This window comes from Larus michahellis, chromosome Z (assembly GCF_964199755.1).
Source record: "Larus michahellis chromosome Z, bLarMic1.1, whole genome shotgun sequence".
Lineage (NCBI taxonomy): Eukaryota > Metazoa > Chordata > Aves > Charadriiformes > Laridae > Larus > Larus michahellis.
Window position 1 is genome coordinate 42,427,471 of NC_133930.1, and position 20,028 is coordinate 42,447,498.

At 44.7% G+C, this 20,028-nt stretch overlaps 1 protein-coding gene across 3 annotated transcripts in view; it reads right to left on the reverse strand.

The window, feature by feature from the left end:
• The window catches only part of LOC141735864 (transducin-like enhancer protein 1), a 76,139-nt gene extending 57,714 nt beyond the window's left edge, over nucleotides 1–18,425 (reverse strand). The window contains exons 1-4 of one of the 3 annotated variants that reach the window (XM_074569248.1): nucleotides 16,997–18,425; nucleotides 16,181–16,281; nucleotides 14,447–14,510; nucleotides 14,309–14,353 (exon numbers count right to left, since the gene is read on the reverse strand). In XM_074569248.1, coding sequence (XP_074425349.1) covers nucleotides 14,309–14,353; nucleotides 14,447–14,510; nucleotides 16,181–16,281; nucleotides 16,997–17,020 — 234 coding nt within the window. In that variant the 5' untranslated portion in view covers nucleotides 17,021–18,425. Of the gene's footprint in view, nucleotides 1–14,308; nucleotides 14,354–14,446; nucleotides 14,511–16,180; nucleotides 16,282–16,502; nucleotides 16,600–16,996 lie in introns of those variants that run through there. The other 2 variants (XM_074569251.1, XM_074569249.1) reach the window with 2 other exon arrangements.
• Between the last annotated feature and the right edge of the window lie 1,603 nt (nucleotides 18,426–20,028).

Consider the following 20,028-nt stretch of genomic DNA (forward strand, 5'->3'; position numbering starts at 1 on the left):
TTCTTTCTTGCAAACTACACAGTATATCACAGTATTTTATACTACATTTTCTATATCACAGTATTTGAAAGCACTCTATCGACACTTCTTAAGGAGAGGCTTATATACTCTCATTAATGAAATTTTTATTTACTTTTGCTATTTCAACACAATTTTGAGAATCACATTTGTCATTAAATTGGAAAGAATACAGATTAGTAACAACACGATTAAAAGCAAAGCAAGAAAACGCAAAGTTCTGATGGTAACCAAAAAAAGCATGTCCTAATCCATTCCTTAAAAGCAAAAATCAGAGAATCAGCCTTTAATGCACAGAGAAGAATATACTGTCAAATCACATTCACAAAAGCTTTAGAAGGTAATTCTGAACTACTCTGCCTCCACTTACGCTTTCAACACGTAGAAAGCCAAGTACAACACTGAACTCCTGGAAGAACAAAATGGACTTCCTGCCATTTACAGCATGTAACACAGTAATCCACTAGGGAGTAAAGGTCAATGTTGCACTTTGGGTCATTACTGAATCATTTGAGATTATCGGTGGTGGGGATGAGAAGAAAATCGAAGGCTATGAGAATGCTGCAAATGGCTTGACCTCAGACCAATTTTCATCTCCATCTGTCTAACAGACATGTGGATAAAAGCCCTCTTTATGGGACATGCTTGACCATTTTTTTAATCCCTGTTGCAAGCCAGAAACCAGTTAAATACTACATTTCAAAAGTTCGTGGGTAAGAAGCTGCATGTGTATATTTTAGTCTTGAGCTAAAGTTTAGTGCCCATTTAGCATTTGGATTTTTCTAGCAGAATCGCTGAAGCAAGCAGTAGACTTAAACAATGTAGCCTTAATTCTTTTTGTGATTGAGATATTTGAAGACAACAAAAAGCACACATATTCACAGAGCAATTACATAAAAGAAACATTTCACTGTGCTTAGCTCTCTGCATGCTTTGTTAGAACTTTGCTGCAGAAAGACTCGAGCACTTCCAAAAATTTGTTACTGAAAATTCAGGGGCTGAGGGGATGTTGGAGGCATAATTAAATCTCAAATATTCAAAAGCTTCAAGTGATTAAGGCTAGCATTCTGTGAACTTTGCTGTTCATGAGTTATTGAATCCATGTTGAGCACTGAGATATGCATATATTATTTAATGCCATTTTATTTAGAACTAATACACTACACAATCTGTTTTGGCAATGGCTGCAAAAGGAAAAAAAAATAAAGGCAACACGCCATTTAAAAGTTTAGGCCCCCATAGTATATCAATGTCAAACAACAGCGTGTCAAGCTAAGATTCAATTCAGGTAAGTGCCACTGCCAAATTTTCTTGTTCCCAGACGTGCTTTAAGATTATTTTATTGCTTAAAATTTAATTTGTTCCAACTCGCATCTCCATGACAACGTTGGCTAACCCTGCAAATCATTTGGGTAATTGGATATCTTATCTTTCTATTGCTCTCAAATCGAATGATTCTGCTAGAACTGCAGCAGCCAATCAAATTTACAGGCCTCCTGAGTAATAGACTCGCACTAGTAGCCACATTCATCTCCCCTTTACCGCCGTATTAACCACCCTGCAACAAACTGTGGAAGCTGGCCTTCAAACTCTATTTTAAATTATAAACACTGTCATTACTAATATTCTCACCAATAGGAGGGGGTGGGAAGGTTTATTCTCAACAGATACTTGAAATTCAATCTGACAAGCGGCAATGGGTAGCGCTCATTTCAGCGACAGGAACAATCTCTGTATTTTGGGCGTAAACTGTCAGTTTAACATGACATATCATTAACAAATACAGCTTTCCCTCTGCCCCACATTTGTGCTACTCATTTTAATTGCGAGATCAGCCACCCACAAGATGATGATATTAAAACCCCAGAAGACTGGCATGAAAAATCTTTAGCTAGGAAAAAAACCAAAACATCACCATATTGCAAGTGGGAGTGGGGAGAGGAAGAAGTAACAGAAATATTAACAGAATAAAAACTCAAAATGATAAAGCCACAGAACACTAGATAGTTCCCAAAGTAAAATTAGCATAATTTTTTTTTAATTCAGTACCTCAGCTACATTTATCTGAATCCTCTTAGATGTCAGTTTAAATTACAGAGAGGTCATGATAATTTAAACATAAGTTACATATGATGCACAAGTCAACAGCTACACTTGCCAAACATCTACTACAGGTTTGGACTTCGTTCAACTGTAAAGTGAAGTGACTGGATATATTTCAGATGTCTAATTTCAATGCTTTCTGTAATAATAGAGAGACGCTGCTGTGTAGCTCTCAATGAACCACTGTACACAACTGCCCATCCCATTTGCAGCTGTAAATCCTGTTGAACCAAAGCCAACTGGCAACAAAGAAGCTGTTGTCAGGATGTTAAAGTGCTCCTTTCCCACATCTCCACTATGTCAAGACTCTTCTTAAACTTGACTAAACAGGACAGTTACCACATTTCTCCTTTAATCCAACCTTAGCCCATCTTGCTCAAGCACTCACAGCTACAAAAGGTGTGTTTATCCAAATTTTAGTTCCACAGCTTAGTTTCCATGCCTAAGCTAACTTTCAATACACACAGAATTATTTAAATCTTTAAGTGAGCACACAGCTTTATTTTACTTTCAAGTTGTTTTCCAGCACATGCAGTTCCCACTTTCATTTAGATTCCATGAGATGCTGACTCCCATCCAGAAGAGAAGGTCTTGCTACCTTTGCTTCCAAGGCCACACTTTCTTCAAACCATGCTGGAGACATTTGGACTTGCCCAACATCTCAACTGACTAGTCAAGCAGAAATATTACTGCATGAGGAGGAAAAGGGCCAGTTTAGCAGACCACTACATCCATGAGTTAAACAGGCTCACAGGAGGCATCCATCAGGTAGCAGAGCAGCCCGAAGTATGAGGAGAACAGAGTTGGCAGCAGAGGTTTTGGGGGGGAACAGTACGCTATTGGATGAGCTCCTCTTCCCAGAGGACTTTGCATTATTACCCTTAAGGACATCAAGAATCTAATTTACTCTGGACAACTGAGCAACACTAGATACAAGAACAAGGGGGAGGCAAAAAGAAGAGAAACAGAAAGGAGACACAGAAAAGCAGTATATTGGTAACTGCTACACCCCTATCAGAAAAGAGCCCTTTTGGCTTTTCTTTTAGCTTAGGGCATTATTTTAAAACTAACTTCTATTTTGCTGTCACTTCCATAAGCCACATCTGAATTTCTGCATACATCCTTACAGCACTTGCCACACTGAGCCACTCTACTGGGATAGCAATAGAAAGTCAGAGCTCTTCCTTGGCTGCAGAAGTACCTAGAATCATACAGCTTCTAAAAATTAGAGCATAACGTTCCTGAAACTAAGCATGTATGTTTACAGCCTGCAAGTCAATAACAAAACTCCCAGTCAGGACTCAGTCCTTATCACCATTCAAGTAAGAATATACTACTATAATCTGGACTTGACTAGAGCCATAAGCATGCCACCTGACAACAAAGGACACATCAAGACATGGGCCTGAAATATAGGGAAAAAATTCAACATGCTACATCCACCAGGAATTTAGAAATAGCTACCAAATTAAACTGACCACGTAAGTCACATGCATTTTCATATTTTAAATGTAATTTCACCATGTTGCAATACTTCGTATATTCACAGTTCAGTTTCAAAAATATGTGAAGTCAGAGATAAAATTTAAGGCCTTAAAAAGGGGTTCATATCAATGCTTCAGGTGCCATCAAGTGATTCACCAATGAATAACAAGAAGATTGACAACTCTTTCGTTAGCAACTAGCAGAATTATCCACCACACAGGATTTGGAAGGAAGGTGAAACTAATGGAGATTTTCACTACATGGGAAAAAGGTATGTAAATCTTTCAGCAAAACCTTGGGAACACGTCAGTAAGTTTCTTCTCCATTTTATTATTTTTTATTTATATTCTGTTGCTCACAGAAAAGAAAGAACTAGTAAAGATGCCATCAAGATTACATTTTAATAGAGAAGAACTGATTGAAACCGTCTGGCTAGAAAGTGATTTGGTTGAGAGTGATAATCATTACAGAGTTTACAATCATCGGGACAGGAAGGAAGAATGAAAAAACCAGTAAGGCTTCAGGAAAGCACATGCCATCTTGGAAGATCAGCTTTATACATCCTGTTACTGAGAGGGGAGATAAGATGGCATTACGAAGAGCTGAGATTTTTCTTTATGAAACAGTATTAAGGACATGGATGACAGTTAATACACCTGAGAATGGAAGAAGGGACTGAGGAAAAAGGGCAGGGATGGAATTGTGCCGTAAGACTGAATTCCAAATTCTTACCTGGCCTTCATACAAACAAGAAACTAGGTCGGGTGAGGCAGTATGAACATAGCACAAACATGTATTTTTGTAACTATGTGCCGCTAGTAAAGCAACAGCTAAAGCAAAAGCTAGTGCTCTACAGGTTAGAATAGTCAGAGAACAAAAAAAATGGTCTGATCCTCTCAATTAGAAAAGGAAAGATATAGTCAGGGGACACCAAGAAGGCCAAAAAGTCTGTACTTTTTTTGCATCTTTGTTAACTATACAAGAACCATTACCAACCACATAATTAATATAAATTACTAGTTATATAAGGTCAACACTGCAGCTTAAACAGGAAAGGAACAGATCAAAGCGTTCCAAATAAAACATCTTCAAATTGACTAGGCCTGATGAAATAAAAAGAGCACATTAGTGAAGACCGAGTAGCTAGTGGACACCTTGCAGAACCCGCAAATGCCAAGTGAATAGGAAACTATGAAAGGACAGTGCCTAACAGACAGAAAACAAAATATGAAGGAGCAAAGACACTCCTGCTTAATTACTGTTCCTTTAGTTTGGGGCACTAAAAAGCCTCTTACCCCTGAACATCTATGTGAAACAGGGATATAAATAACAACTCAGAGGTATTTTTCAGCAGTAAACAACATCAGAATTACACAGTGTTCAAAGAGGTAAAGTAATCATGGTTAAGAAAGGCAGAATTTGACCCTCATGACACTCTTAGGAGCAACACAAACAGAACAGCAAAGCTAAAACTTCACAGGAACAAACAGAAAACTGCTTGATGATTAAACTATGTATGAATACATCCTTCTCTTCTGCAAATTAAGGTTCGCAGGCATGATAGGCCCAGTATTTCACAGTATTTCCTACTAACAAGCATGAAGATCTCTTCATTTGCCCTAATCCTTAATTTGCTGAGAGCTTCAAGCTGAGAAAGACAGAATATGCCAGAGAATAGATTCAGAACTCACTTTGCAGTGAATGGAAAAATGGACTACAAAGGAAAAGGAAGGATAGGGATAAATAGGGATAAAGGACCATAGCATGCCTAGACAGAAACATAAAGGAAAAGGAAATAATGGGCCAGGAAGGAATCTCTCGGTCACAGCGGATCAGAAGTTGAACATAAGTCAATAGCATGCTGTTGCAAAAAAGGCTGCCACCACAGTAAGCCATATGCGAAGTAAACCTTCTATGCTACTCAGCACGGCATTTCCTCCCCTGGAGTACTATGCTTATTTCGGGCACTGTACTTCAGCTGGGCAACAACATTCAGAGAATGAACATTAGACTGTAGAGGTATAAAAAATACTTCTGGAAGGCAGGGGAATGATCTGCTCTCCCTGTCCACCGTGAAGAAAATGCATAATAAAGAGCTGAAGCCGCAACAGAAAAGACTGAGTCGTAACTGAAGAAGCACTTCAACAGCAAGGACATGAAAGCACTCTGCTACCTAGAGAGCCTGTGAGTTGCCACTACTGTTAAGTCTTTGCGAACAGATAGACAAGCATCCTATCAGGAATGACACTGGCAGAGCCGACCCTGCTAGGACACAGGCAGGCACTAGGTCCTTTCTAGTGCCATGATTCTACTGTTCACATTTCAGTTTAAAGAAACAACCTAAGAGCTTCCCATAGGTCTTGTTAATTAAAGATTCTGTGTTTGCTTAACTGGCAATTTACATCCATCATTGGAGGCCACAGACAGCTAGCTGTCTGCAAAGTAACAGCTGGAAGCCTTATAACCAGGTACAAAAATAGAAAATCAGAGTGACCTTACACCCAAACTCACACATGAAGAACAGCAATAAATGGTTCAGCTTTTTTTTTTTTTTAAGAAAAAAAAAAAAAAAACACACCAAACAAACAAAAGACTTTGTTGTAAACAGAAACTTTTGTGGCAACACTGCAAAAGAATGATCTTTCTATTAGTTTGATCATCCCCCCCAAGAAAATGAGGGGTTTTCATCCCCTAGCCCCAGGGATTTAATTCAAACTTCTACATTTAAAAAAGCTGAGCTCATCATACCATGAAGCGGAGACCACAGCAATTTGGGGGGTTTAGAACACTTTAAAACAATTTCATAAAGAGGCAGACTTCCACAGATCATAAAACCCACACTGTTTCAGATGTCCTTTCCTTTTCTTGACCTAACAAAAGCAGGTTTCCTCACAGACTTAATACCTAATCCAGATGTAGCCGAACAAGCATAGCTATTCTTGCTCCCCATCTCCAAAACTGAAAGCTATCTTTTTGTTTTTGCTTGATAATCCATAGAAACCTTTAAAATGGCACAAATAAAGGCAGCAGTGCTTCGTTCTCTAAATCAATTTTATCCTCAGCCATCAACTAGATGTTCCAGCGCAGAGAAAGAACAGTCCTTCCTTTCTAATTCAAAAATCCATACTCCCATTGCCCTTGCAAACTGCTAAACAAGCAGTATCGGCAATTCACTTGTGTTCTGTAATATATTTACTGCAAATCCCAACGGCTTGCCTCCTAATGCAGTTTTCTATTGTGTCTGTTCTTGTCAATACACTGACTGGTCACCTTACAAGTAAGTTGCTTTGACTGACTGTTTACACAAACATCAAAAAGCTTCAAGAGGAATAAAAAAAAAAAAGACTGAACAGGAAAAAAAGAACACCCATGCTGCTGGGGGAGGGGGGCAAACAAAAAAACAAAAACAAACAACCCACCCTACACCAAAACACAAATCAACCTCAGTTTTCTGCTTTGTTATCACGTAGCCAAAAAGGCTAGTTAGCTCTTCAGATCACCTGAGAAGTAAAAGATACTTTCAGATAAGCAGCCCTGACACTAAGCTAACCCAACACCCTTCAAAGAACTTTAATTTGTAATTTAATCATCTGCGCTATTTTGTTCACATGTCTGAAGAACATAAAGAAAAGGTGAGAGCAATTCAGCCAATCCCCAGTTAGATACTAGTCTTCTTTAACACTGTGCAATTTATCATTAGACACAGAATACTAATATCATTATAAAAAGTTCAGTGAAACCTACCACATTGATTAATTTCCTGAACTGCTTTGCCCATACTTGAAAGTACATTTTGTAACAACTAGGCTTGCTAACAACTAAAATAGTCCTCAACACTTACAAACTTAAAATACTACTACCCTATGAAAAAAAAAAAAAGCTATAAATCCTTTTTTATTCCAATTTCATTTAAACCTACTGTGATTATGGTTCCAAGGTAGGGAATTCAACTGGTTTCCATTTGTTTACATCTTGACAGGGAAGCAGGGCAGGCTGTTTTTTTAAGTACCAAAAAAAAAAAAAAAAGTGCATCACTAGGTCTTCTTTTAAAAGAGACAAGCTCAGGAAATAATTGATTTTTAAACCTAGTCAGATTTAAACTAGAGTTCAGTTAAGAATAAACTCAATTTCAGCAGGCTTTAATCTACTCTTCAATCACCTCCAGCACTATGCCATAAACAGGTCACTGGTGGAGTTTCACAGGGGCCTTTACTGCAATCTGTTTTATGAATATCTTTTCAGCAGTGCAGCCTGGAAAAGACAGCAAGCAGTGAGTAAGAAAGCTTGCTCCAGAAGAGATTTCACTCAAAGCAAAAGCAATGGCTGAGGAACTGCAAGGAGACCTTACAGGTCTAAGTGGGCAATGAAAAGAATTGTATATAAACAAAATTCACACACACTGGGAGTGGACATCCCTAGCCTCAACGTAAAGTGATGGCTCCTGAGCTTACAATCATCATTCATGAGCAAGAACTCAAATGTGAAAGGTGACTCCAGCAGTTCAGCATTTCATGGCAGCCAAAAAAGAAAACCAGTATCGGGAACTTTAGTAAAGAAAAAAAAAAAATATCCAGAAAACAGAATTATGTTATAATAAAAATCTTTGGTTCACCAGCACCCTGAGAACTGCATGTAGTTCTATTCCCCTCATTTCAACAGCCTAAGTTAAAAATTAAAAAGGTTGAGGGAAAAGCAAGGAAGATGGTCAAAGAAAGCTACACAGCTGCATAGACTGGGACTGCCCAACCTGAAAAGAAGTCAACACAGACGGGTTACAAGAGAGACATTATATTTTGAGTGCATTGAAAAAAGCTGCTAGGCATCAACCACTTGTCTGGAGGGCCCATCAAATAAAGACAGTGGAAACCAGGTTCAAAGCAAACGAAGGTTAAGTTTTGTCATGCACCTGGGACAATCTCCTCCCTACAACAGCACAGCCAGGGTAGAAACACACTAGACAGCAGTTTTTGCAGAAGAGGGCACTAGTGTCCTGGAGGACAAGTTAAATACACATCAGCCCCACACGCTTGTGTTGATGAAGGCCACACCTCATGCTAGGATACAACAGTATGACTGTAACCAGCTGGATGATTAAAGTAAATTGTTCCCCTTTTTGTTCCCCTTGTTTGGCAAGAAGGAAGCTGTTGCTAAACTGGAGCAAGTCACTAAGTGACACCAGTCAGATGACCAGGGAACCAGAGAACACGATGTACCAGGAAGTTTGTTTCAAGAAGAGGAGGATTAGTGGGAGAGGAGATCTCTTTGCTGACAAATAGGTGGTTATGGAGAAGACTAAGCCTGACTCTTCTCAGAGGTGCACAGCAAAACAAGCAAAAGGCAGGTGATGGTCACCAGTGCAGAGACGCAAAGCCCCAGTTAGTGAAGGAAACAACTCTTCACAATGAGGGTGGGTTGAATATTGTAAAGTCTTGCCCAGGGATATCACACAAGATTACCTCCACAAAATACGTCAGATGGAAATTTGATATATGCAAAAGCACAGGTTGCCAAGTTCAGGTTGAACATGAGAACAACTTGCAAGTACTTCAAAAGCCATGGCTACCAGTCATCATAAGGACTGATCCGTTAAACTAGCTGTTCTGACAAACACATGCTGAAAAATCAGGAATTCTCCATCAGCTGTTGTTTTTCCCCCCTTCTGAAAGGAACTACGTGAGCAACTACTATTGCTCAAATAGCTACATCCAGAGTCTAACTAAGAAGTGTTATGCAAACGACGAAAACAGTAGTGTCTGACATAACTGCCAGTAGATATCCCTAAATCTTACTTCAAGTGGAAAGATAACCTCATCAGTTCTACTCAAAGCTGTTATCATTTTAAAATAACAGTACCGTGCTCTCTTCTGATAAGTGCCAGTTAACCTAAAGTTGTTTTTAAAGGCTTTTACTGTATGCCGATGGTGATCTACTATCAAACCTAGAAGATCCTATCTTCCATTTTGCACGAGAGACACAATGCAATCCTACTGCTTTGCTACAAACACTTAAGTGCTGTAGTAGGGTGGGAGGAAAGGCAATTCAAATGCTCAGCTTGATTTGGTATAATTAGCAAGAGGAGGAAGAGTTAAGCTTTTCTGTTGTGACAGAAGGTGTACTGCACGTTCACAAAGCATCTTCCCTCTTACTCTTCTCCCTGCCCCCAAAAATACCAGGAAGCTTTTTTTTGTCCACTTGAGAGAATCCATGAAGTACATCAACAGATTTTGGCAACTTAATTCCAGCAATGAAAGAGAAACTTAACAACATAGCTGGTAGGCACGCATTTCCTTTCTCCCTCCACGGTTCTGCGAGGAACCTGAAATCTGGTAGACAAAGTCTAAAATAGGAGATGATTAGGCAGTATTTAACATACGTACAGTGTTTACACTATGACATACTTTAGGATTAAGCTGTATATGGAGTTGACATAATAGATGGTATCTGACAATATGGTTATCTAAAAGCTGCATAGAGACACATTTCACATAGAGCCCTGAATCTGTCAGATAATTTCTTAACAATAACACTGGTCTTGAGCTTGAATGTAGTTCAGGTCAAGAAAGTTGAGGTCATTACACATCTTTCCTCTCCATTCAAACTGGCAACTCTAGTTGTGGTTGAAATGGCTGCACTGGTGAGACAACTGTACTCATTTAGAAACCCTATAGCTGTAGAAAAGGTGCAATTTTTTTAAGTGCAAAAGATTACATCCCCATCAACCTTTACCATTTTCTCTTTTAAATAAAAACAGGTTTTGCATGTCTCATGTGGCAGTGCCAACTGTAAAATGCTCTTGAAACGTTCACTGCACACCGCGACAACCTTAAGGACTCATGAAGTTTTTCATTGCAATAATTAAAATGCAAGCAGGAAAAAAGAAAAAACTTAATTTACCTTTAAATCCCTTTCAATAGCACAGCCATCCTACTCAGGAGCTGTAGAGAGCTGACTAAGCTCCTTAATTCTCTTCTATTTAACCCACACCTGAAGACTGATGTTCTAATGAGATATCAGTAGAAGATTCTGTCCTTTGCCGTAGAGCATTAGAAATGATTCCCCAATACAGTCTAGGCTAAAACAGACATTTAGTTCTTGTACAATTGGTTAACATAATGCAGTTTGGGAGTTTGCATGCTTTTCTGCATGAGGGAAGGTACCAAATGACAGATCTGCCTCCAGGCAGGTCACAGAGATCACAATAATCCACCCAAAGAAAAGGAAACCTAGCTGTCACCGTTAGGACAGCAGAAATCCACATGTTGTAGTAGTTTATATAGTCTGTCAGTTGGTTCAGCGGTGATGAATTTTTCTTTCTTTGGCTGCCTGCCACTGAACAAGGGCTAATCTTGCACCTAAACAATCTAGGCATTAAACGCACAGGAAGCCTTATCTTCTGACTTATGACAGAAGATGACAGACAAGAGCTGGTGAAAATAAAGAGGCACTGCCCTAACAGCAAAGGCCAGCAACCCTTTAAGTACAGTGTGATTTTTAACACCCAACCAACTCTACATCTTGGCACTAACAGCTGATGCATCTGCTTTGCCAGCAACGGATGTCACAGTGGGAAAAGTCTGACTTGGACAGTATAAACACAGAATAGAAACTTAAGACCACACAAAACGCCCTTATTCATTCTGTCTTCTTGACACATATGATAACGATATCTGAATCGAGTGCATCTATCCTAAACAAATCCTCAGGTGCTTGTTTCTGTTTCAGGTTTGCAAACTTAGTCAGTAACTATTCACCTTAAAATTATCTCTGAAAACAGTATGAGAGTCCACATACAACATCCTCTTAAGAGCTAACCTTTGAAATTTTTTAAAAAAATTCACACAAAAAAAAAAAAAACAAGAAACCACAAGCTAGCCACAAATATGCTAGAAAGATTATTTCTTGACCACTGTTCAGCCAGCAGGTTGAAATGTAGCAGCAGTTCCTGGATTTAAGCACACAATTACGCAATTAAACACTGCAAAGTGCCAAAGCTAAAGTTGTGAAGGAAGCTTTAAAATGGCCATTTCTAGATGCAAATGCAACATATTCAAGTGGAAAGGTCTGCAGTACAGCTGTTTGTGTATGGAAAGTTCACCTCAATTAAGTCTGTTTATAGGAACATTCAAGTCCTGACTAACTTTTTTTTAGTCAAATTGTAATAGATTACCAAAAGAGAGAACTGCTGATGCAACTGTATCAGTACAAGAAATCAACCCTTTCACACGCAGGCAAACTGCAACTATTTCGTTTTATGGAAGTGACTCTACCTTAACAGTGAGTTATGCACAGCACTGCATAAAGAAACACTGCTGCAGTGTCTTTTTTTTTTTTTTTCTCCAATCAGCAGCCAAGCACTCTGAAGGGCTTCACACAGAGCGAGTGCAGTATCCACACAGGAGGCAGGCCTTAAAAACATTAAAGCTTGTTCAGCGGAAAGTTTCCCCATCACTGCATTTTTCAGTAACAAAGATGTTGTCAGAAATGACAATTTTTCGTGTCCCCTGATGATGCCTTGCTAGCATTTGGTTATAAGCCATAAAGCAGGAATAATTTCAGCCTGTCAGGAGTCTAGCTAATGCCCAGTTTCCCCCTAGAGAGAATTCCTGTCAAACGTAATGAGAGCTCCAAAGGCCCTCTCTACAACATAATGAGCACTTAGGCCACGCTGGTGATCAGCCAGCAAAAAGCATCAATTTGAGCCTGGCTACACCCTTGGGGCTAGACGTCACCAGTTTTAATAAGAATTATGATTACTATCTGCCAAAAGCCTCCTCAGAACTTATCGTTAGAGGTGGAAATTCAGAAGAATGTCATTGGTACGTTACAGGAAACAAAAAAAACCTAAGACCACCTACATACTGAACTGTAACACCATTTGGCATCCTCATTACAGGCATCTAAATCAAGAGTCTTTAACAAGAAGGTGTTACTTTTATCAGAAATTAGAATTACTTAACACATAAAAGCATAGTATCTGAGACTCATATCCACTGAAATGTACTTATGCCTTCAAAAAGCTTACTCTTTTCTTAACAGCATACACAGAGCAAGTGTGCTCTACCCTCCCCAGATAAAACCAACGTATGTATGTATAATGCTCCGTCATAAATCTTAAAAGCTTCCAAAGTATCACTGCCTACTGGGTATGTAATTATAGTTGCCATACATACAGAACATTAAACCCTTGCAATACACAGATGTTAAGGTCAAAGTGGAAACCTCAGTTCTGACACTCTTTAATCTTGTGGGCTTAATTGATTTTATCTAAACTTAATTCCTAGTACATTTACTGAAGTCACAGGTTCTCTTCAAAGATGTTCTGAAAACAACATCCACTTCACACCAAATGAGGTTCCTATACAGATGTTGGCTTCCTCACAGGTTACAGAGTGCCAAAAAGTTGTTTAGGAAAAAAATAATCCCAGAAAGAAAGAAATCTCCAAATCACAAAGCCCAGAAAAAGTCACCTCACAGAAAAACTGACCTTCTAAAATGCAAGACAACTATCACAGCTACAGTGCAGAACCTAGCAAAACACTACTTCAGTTGTTCTGTCTACATATTCAGTGCATTATTTAAAAAAAAAAAAAAAAAAAAAAGAGATTGTCATAATATTCTTCTTTTACCGGTATTTTGGATTCAAACAAGTGTACCTCTAAAAACCAAGAGAATACCTACCTAGCCTTGCAGACAGAAAGTTACCACAGAATTATAATACCACCTTATCAAATATAGTATTTTTAGGGGAAAACAAGACAAAAATCAAAGAGTTCAGAGTTACAAAAGCAAAATTCAACTCTGCAATTCACTTGCTTAATGAAAGTCTTTGAATATACTGAAGATCCGAAGCCTGAACTAATCAATTTCTTCGCTGTGCCCTAGCCGGTCAGCCATGCTCTTTAATTTAATGAAACAAGAGTTTTAGATGAAATAGCACATACACATCACGAAAGAATTGTATTGTTGCACTTTGAAATGTGTCCAACTGTGCAACTTCATCTAATGATAATTTTTTTTAAGAGGCCATCGATTTCTGAAAGACTTATTGTACCAGCATCTTGATGAAAAAGTGAATGTCAGCATATCTACAGAATACTTACACCCTGCCATTAATGCTTTATTTGGCAGACAATGACTACTCAATTGAGGGTCCTCTGGGCTGAGCAATCATTTAGCTTTTCTTCTCTTATGAGGTCCTCAGTGTCTTGTTCCAGTTCAATACTCTTTTTATTCACCATTATAGTGGCCATAAGTGTGAATTTTATGGGAACTTGCAAACTCATAGTCATAACTAGAGCTTTCCAAGTCACTAATCTTTTCATACCTTTAAATGGCAAGGATTTGAGCAACTACTGCTACAAATATGCTACCGATGCATAAGACCAGTTCTACATAACAAGGCTCTACCACCAACAAAAGAAAACCACGTAAAGCACCGAATTGTATCTTTGAAACCACAGATACAAGAGACCTTTCCTATTTTTGCCAGTATCTTTCAGGACCAATACCAAGAAAGCCTTGTCACTCAACCTAATCTATACCTCATTTGACAGCAGGTAGGCAAAGGTTTACTCATCACAGCTACAAATCAGCCTATTGATTCAGACACATGATACAGTCATCTGAACATAAACAGAACAGCTACATTTAAATGCACTAGACACAGTGCAGATTTTGTGGTTTAGAAAACAAAATGTCTTACCTGTTTGTGCATTTCAATGTTTAATCCATACGACATTTCATAATACTGCAAATAAAGGAGCACACGTTATTTTCTTATGCTGGCTTACGTTGCATTAGGAGGTATTTACTGAAATAGAGAAAAACCTAATATACTTACCATCACATAGTGCCTCTGCATTTCTGTCTTTTCGCTTGCCAGTTTCTCACATTCCAATTTAAGGCTACAAAATAGATCACACTTTAATGTAACAGTTATGTCATTCGTTTTGACATCCACCCACTTTACCTGTATTTTCACAGAAGCAGCTAATTAAAAAAAAAACCTCATAAACTAACACACAAACACAGAAAGACTTAATTCATACTTTAAATACAAAGGCTGAACTGGAAATTTAAAAGGTACTTCACGGGCGCTGTACGAGACCCAGACTGTCTCCAGAACCCAAACATACCCAATCTTCATGCTTTGATGAAAAGCTGCTACTAAGTGCTGCAACTTTCAAGCTATACCAGGAGCTGAATTTCTCCCAAAGTACTTCTCAGTAGTAAACTAGAGGTATTTCTTTGTATAGGGCATTTAGTAAATTACTGCCAAGTAACACCACTCATGTTTACAATTACAACTTGAATATGTCTATAATTCTTAACCTTAAGTACTCTCTAACGTTATCTTGCCCACAGCTTGAAAATCAGTAACTTTTGATTATCATTTCCTAGAAAGTTTTCTGGTTTTGTTTTCATAAATTAAAAGCAGTTGCATTTGGTACTTGCATATCTCATCACTAACAAGACTGTAATTCTGACTAGTTTCACTGAGGGCAAATGCCTCAACATTCCCTTTGTTCTCTAGCATACTGATTTGATTTTTTTTTAATGACACCAGTAAGCATCCAAAGGAACAGTTAGTGTGTAAGCCAGCATTTTTCACTTACAGCTCTGTTATCGAATGTTTATAGTTTACACGGCATTAATAAAGTAATAAATGGCTTAAACAAGTTAATGATTTTAGATAAGGCTATGACTACAGTGTCATAGGTAAGAAAGAGGAAACCTCATCAAAACCAAGCAGTTTCTAACTGTGAAACCTGTAAAGATTTTATTCCTATCCAGGTCTTGCAGGTGCACGCAAGGACAAAATTAAGAAGAGTAAGTGCCCCTTAACGCCCTGTGTATGCAAGAGCCCGTACTCTAAATCTCTGCAGGGACCTCAGCAGCGAGGGCAAACCCAACCAGAACGCCTGAAGGACAGCCCGGCAATCAGAAACGCATGCCACGGCTCCAGCAGGGTCACGTCAACTTTGTGTTAGCACTCCAGTACTTGTGTGCTTTAACAGTCCTTCTCGGCTCTTTAAGCACCGCACGTTAGCATTTTATTAATCTTTGCATTAACACCACACGCAAATGAGCAAACATGAGAATTAACCTCCTTAATGCTCTGTGACACAGAATTAGCGCAGGTCTTCTCCCGATATACTTTAAAAAGTCTTCCACAGAAGGATCCCTAACAAATACTTTTGGTTTTGGTTTTTTTTTTTTAAATTTTAATGCATACATGCACCGAACCGCTCCAGTTCCGACGCGAACACCCTTTCGCGGGTGCCGGGGCCGCCCATCGGGAGGAGAACCCGCACAACGCAAGAGTGTCTCCTCCCAAGCCCCCCCGTCCTCCGGACACCCCCGTCCCGTCCCGCCGCCGACGGGGACCGGATCGGGACTCTCCGCGGCGCCGGTGCCGGGTCCCGCGGCGAGGCTCAGCCGTGACGCCGCACGCCACCGCCTGGACGCGCCCGTTCAGTGCAGTACCCCCCCTTCCCCCGCCGCGTCCCCTTCCGCACCCCGCCGGGGTCGGGGCAACGACCCCCGGACCCCGTGGTGTCCCTCCGGCGCTCACCTGTGGTACTGCGCCTGGAGGAACTGGAACTCCTCCTTGATGCGGTCCAGCGACTCCGGGATGGTGAATTTGAAAGGCTGGCCCGCAGCCTGGTGCGGGGTCTGGCGCGGCGGCAGCCGGCACGGGAGAGAGAGGCACGTTCAGACACGGCGCGGCCGCCCCGGGGGGAGGGATGGGGTGGGTGGGGGGAAGGGATAGGGCTAGTGGCGGCGCTGCCCGCCGCGGCCGGGCCGGAGGGATGGAGGGAAGCAGGGAGAGGGAAGGGAAAGAAGGGAGAGCCCGGCCCGCCCCGACCCCGGAGCGCCGCGCACTTGTTACCCACCTTCCCGTCCCTCATCTGCCGGGGGGGCGAGGCCGACGGCGCTCGGAGAGCCGCTCCGGCCCCGACCCACCCGCTCCTTGCCGCCGCCGTCTACCCGAAAGCGGGGCGTGCCGGCTCCTCCCCGCCGACCCCCGCCGCCGGGGGCACGGCCGGTCCCGGCCCGGGCGCCGCGCTCGGCGGGGAGGGGGGCTCTGCCCGGCCCGACGGCGACCCCCTGCCGTCGTTCCCAAGGCACAGAAGTTGATGGCGAAACAAAAGGGGGTCGGGAGGAGGGGGCGCGTCCGTCTGTGTGTCTCCCCTTCCATCCCCGGCCCTGCCGCTCCTCCCAGGAGGGGACAAACTTAGGAAGGCACCCGCCCTCCCCCGCTTCAAGCCAGGCGTGGGGGGGATCCGGGGGTGCCACCGCCCGGGCCAGCACCCGCAGCCCCCGCCCCGCTCCCCGGGCGGCCCCCGCGCCCCCACCCCCGCCGGGGGGCGGCCCCGGCCGTACTTACGGGGTGCCGGCTCTGGGGGAACATGGCTCCGGCCGCGGCGGGGCTCCCTCGCAGCGCGGTTCTCCCGGCGAGCCACCCCCCGCCCTGCCCCGGCTTCACGCCCCGGAGAGCCGCGAGGGCAGGAGCGGCGACAGCCGGCGGCCGCGGGGCGAGGCGGCGCTCAGTGCCCCGGCCGCGGGGACATCCTCCGTCCGCCGCGTCCTTTGTTGCTGCTGTTCCGGGGAGCGCTGGGGGTGCCCGGGGTGGGGCGGAGGGGTCGCGCTCCGGACGGTCACCGCCGCTCCGCGATCCTCCGGCGGGACGGGACCCGACGGGACCGGGGTGTCGGGGGGGTGGTGGGGGTGGCTGCGGCCGCTCCGCCGCTCTGCGGGAGCGAACGATACCCCCTTTCTCGGGCTCGCAAGTTGCCGATGTGACTGTAAGGCCGGAAAGCCCCAGACAGCGGCGGTGACTTCTCTCCCTACTTCTTGCCTCTTTTTGCCAAGAGCGGGGAGGGGGGGAAGAAAAATCCAGCCGGAGGAAGTGGGACGCGGTGTCCGTCTGTCCGTCAGCGGCGGGACCGTCGCAAGCCGGCGGGGAGCGAGAAAGTCTCCGTGGAGGGCCGCGCTGCTCCCAGGCGTCGGCGGAGGGGCCAGGTCATCGGAGCGATGGAGAAGACGTGAGGAAGGCGGGAGGAGGAGGAGGAAGGGGGCGGGGGGGGCTCTGCACCGCCGGCCCCAGTGGGAGCAGCTCCGGTAGCACAAGCACGGAAGGCCGGAGGGCAGAGCGGGGCGGGGGTGGGGGAACCACACAGGCGGCAGAGACTCCCCCGTTCGTTGCGGAGAGGTTCCCCGGGACAAAAGAAGAACAAAACTCCTCAAAAACGCCCGCTGGCCCGATCGGCCCCGTCGGGGGGTGAATGGAGAAAAAAAAAAAAAAAAAAGGAAAAATAAAAAGATAAAAAAAAAAACGATAAAAGCGTCCGTATCGAGGCTAAATCAGACGGGAAGCTCCTTCGTGCCACGGCACCGCTGCAGCCTCCTCCTCCTCCGGGCGGGCGCGTCTCACCAGGGCCCCCCGAGCGCGGAACATCGCGGCGGCAGCAGCATCACCATCATCATCCTCCTCAGCAGCAGCAGCATCCTCATCCGCATCCTCCTTCGCCGCCCCACCGCTCCGCGCCGACCAGGGGTAAAGTTCTCCCCACCGGGGGTGGAGGGGGTGGAACAAAACAACAAACAAACAAAACCCCGCACCCTGGGGCGAGCGGCTGGAAGCGCCGCCGGTCTCCTTTCCCTTTCCTTCCCCGCGCCGCTCCTGAGGGGCCGGGGCCGGGCGCGATCGGGACGGGCCGAGCCGGGACGCGCCGCACTCGCGCGCCCGCCCCGCTTACATTAGCACGCGGTTTCACACTCCGCCAGCTAACCAGCCGCCCGGCCCCGCCCACCCCGCCGCGCGGGGGAAAGCGCCCCCTCCCCACTCCCCCCCGTCGCCGCCCAATCGCCGGTGCCGGCACCAACGTGGGTCCGTGACGCGCCCCGGCCCGGCGGGCCAATGGCGGCCGCCGCAGCCCCGCCGCCCCGCAGCCTTTCGCTGGGAACCGTTTCTGGCGGAGCGGCGGGAGCGCCGCGAGCCGGCCAATAGGAGGGCGGCCGGCGCGCGGAGCGGCGGGGAGGAGGGGAAGGTCGGCGGGAAGGAGAGCGGGGAGGGCTGCGCTGTCAATCAAAGTAACGTGGGTCCGGCGGACGCGGGGGGGGCGGGGCGGCGGCGGAGGCGGGGCTGCCGGCGAGCCCCGCGCGCGGCGCTTGCGCGCTCTCGCCCGCCTGCGGGGCCGGCGGCGTCCTCCGCGGCGCGGAGGGGTGTGGAGCCGGGGTCGTGCGCCGTCCGCAGGTTTCCTTCCGCCGGGGCTCCGCGGGAGGGGCGGTTTCCCCGCCAGTGGCGGGGAGCGTGGCGGAGGAGGTGCCGGGCGCGCAGAGGCCCGCCGGTTCGCGGCCGGGGGCAGCGCGGTGTGAGGGAGGCCGGTCCCTCCCCCCAGCCCCGCAGCGAGGCCGTGGCCCGGCCCAGGGGGAGAGTGTGAACCTGTCCCGTCCCCAGGGTCGGCTTCGTAGCGCGGGCAGGCAGATAACGGCGTCTTTCCCCCATCCCCCCTTTGTGTGTGTGAGGGGACCGGTGCCCGCGGTAGCACCTGGCGACGGTGCGCTCAGTTGCAGCGGAAATACCGCAAAGAAAGGCAAAAGCTCAGGCTTGTTTGCGTCACTCGACTACACCAACGGCCACGTTGGCCAGGGTGACCCTCTGGTCCGCCCTTTGGGGAAAATCGGCTTTTTCACAACAGGGGTCCGCTAGAGGAAAGCTGCCCAGAAGTTTGCTGTTGTAAATGCAACACGTATGTGGCTATATCCATCTGTAGGCCCATTGGAGGTAGGTGAGGGTCAAACAAATTCCGTAGGCTCGGGGTGTGTGAGTGCTGAGGGGACAAATGGTGACACAGCTCGCAGCGGGAGGTAAACTTCAAAACCTGTCCTCTATTAACAACCACCTTGCTCATAGCAGAACTGCACGGTAAAGTGTGAAGTGCTGGTACCTTCGGACTTAATGCCTTAAGGGGTGTTTATGCTTAGTATACCTCTATGTTACCTAAAGAGAGGCCTTAAAATGTTGTATCACAGAGTAAAGGTAATTTTGTAATACACCCCTTCTTAGAATTCCACATTAATGTTTACACTTCCTTAGAACTGTACTATGCTTCATCTTGTATCCTGAAGAAAGAGCAGTCTATGTTTAAAATTTGATACGGAATTTGATATGTTGCAATTATCAAGATGCAGCTTTACTCATCCAAAGTGCTAATTTCCATACTACATTATTCCCGGAATACCAAAGAATACCAAGAAGGAATACCAAGGAACAACCAAAGGAAAAGAAAATGAAACTTCTCAGTCTTCTGTAGTGAAGTTTGGACTTCATTCCAGGACTACAGATTTTTGAGACTGAAAACGGAGGCATGTGTGTCTCAGTGCGCGTGTCTGTGTGCACGTGCCCATGTAATGGTG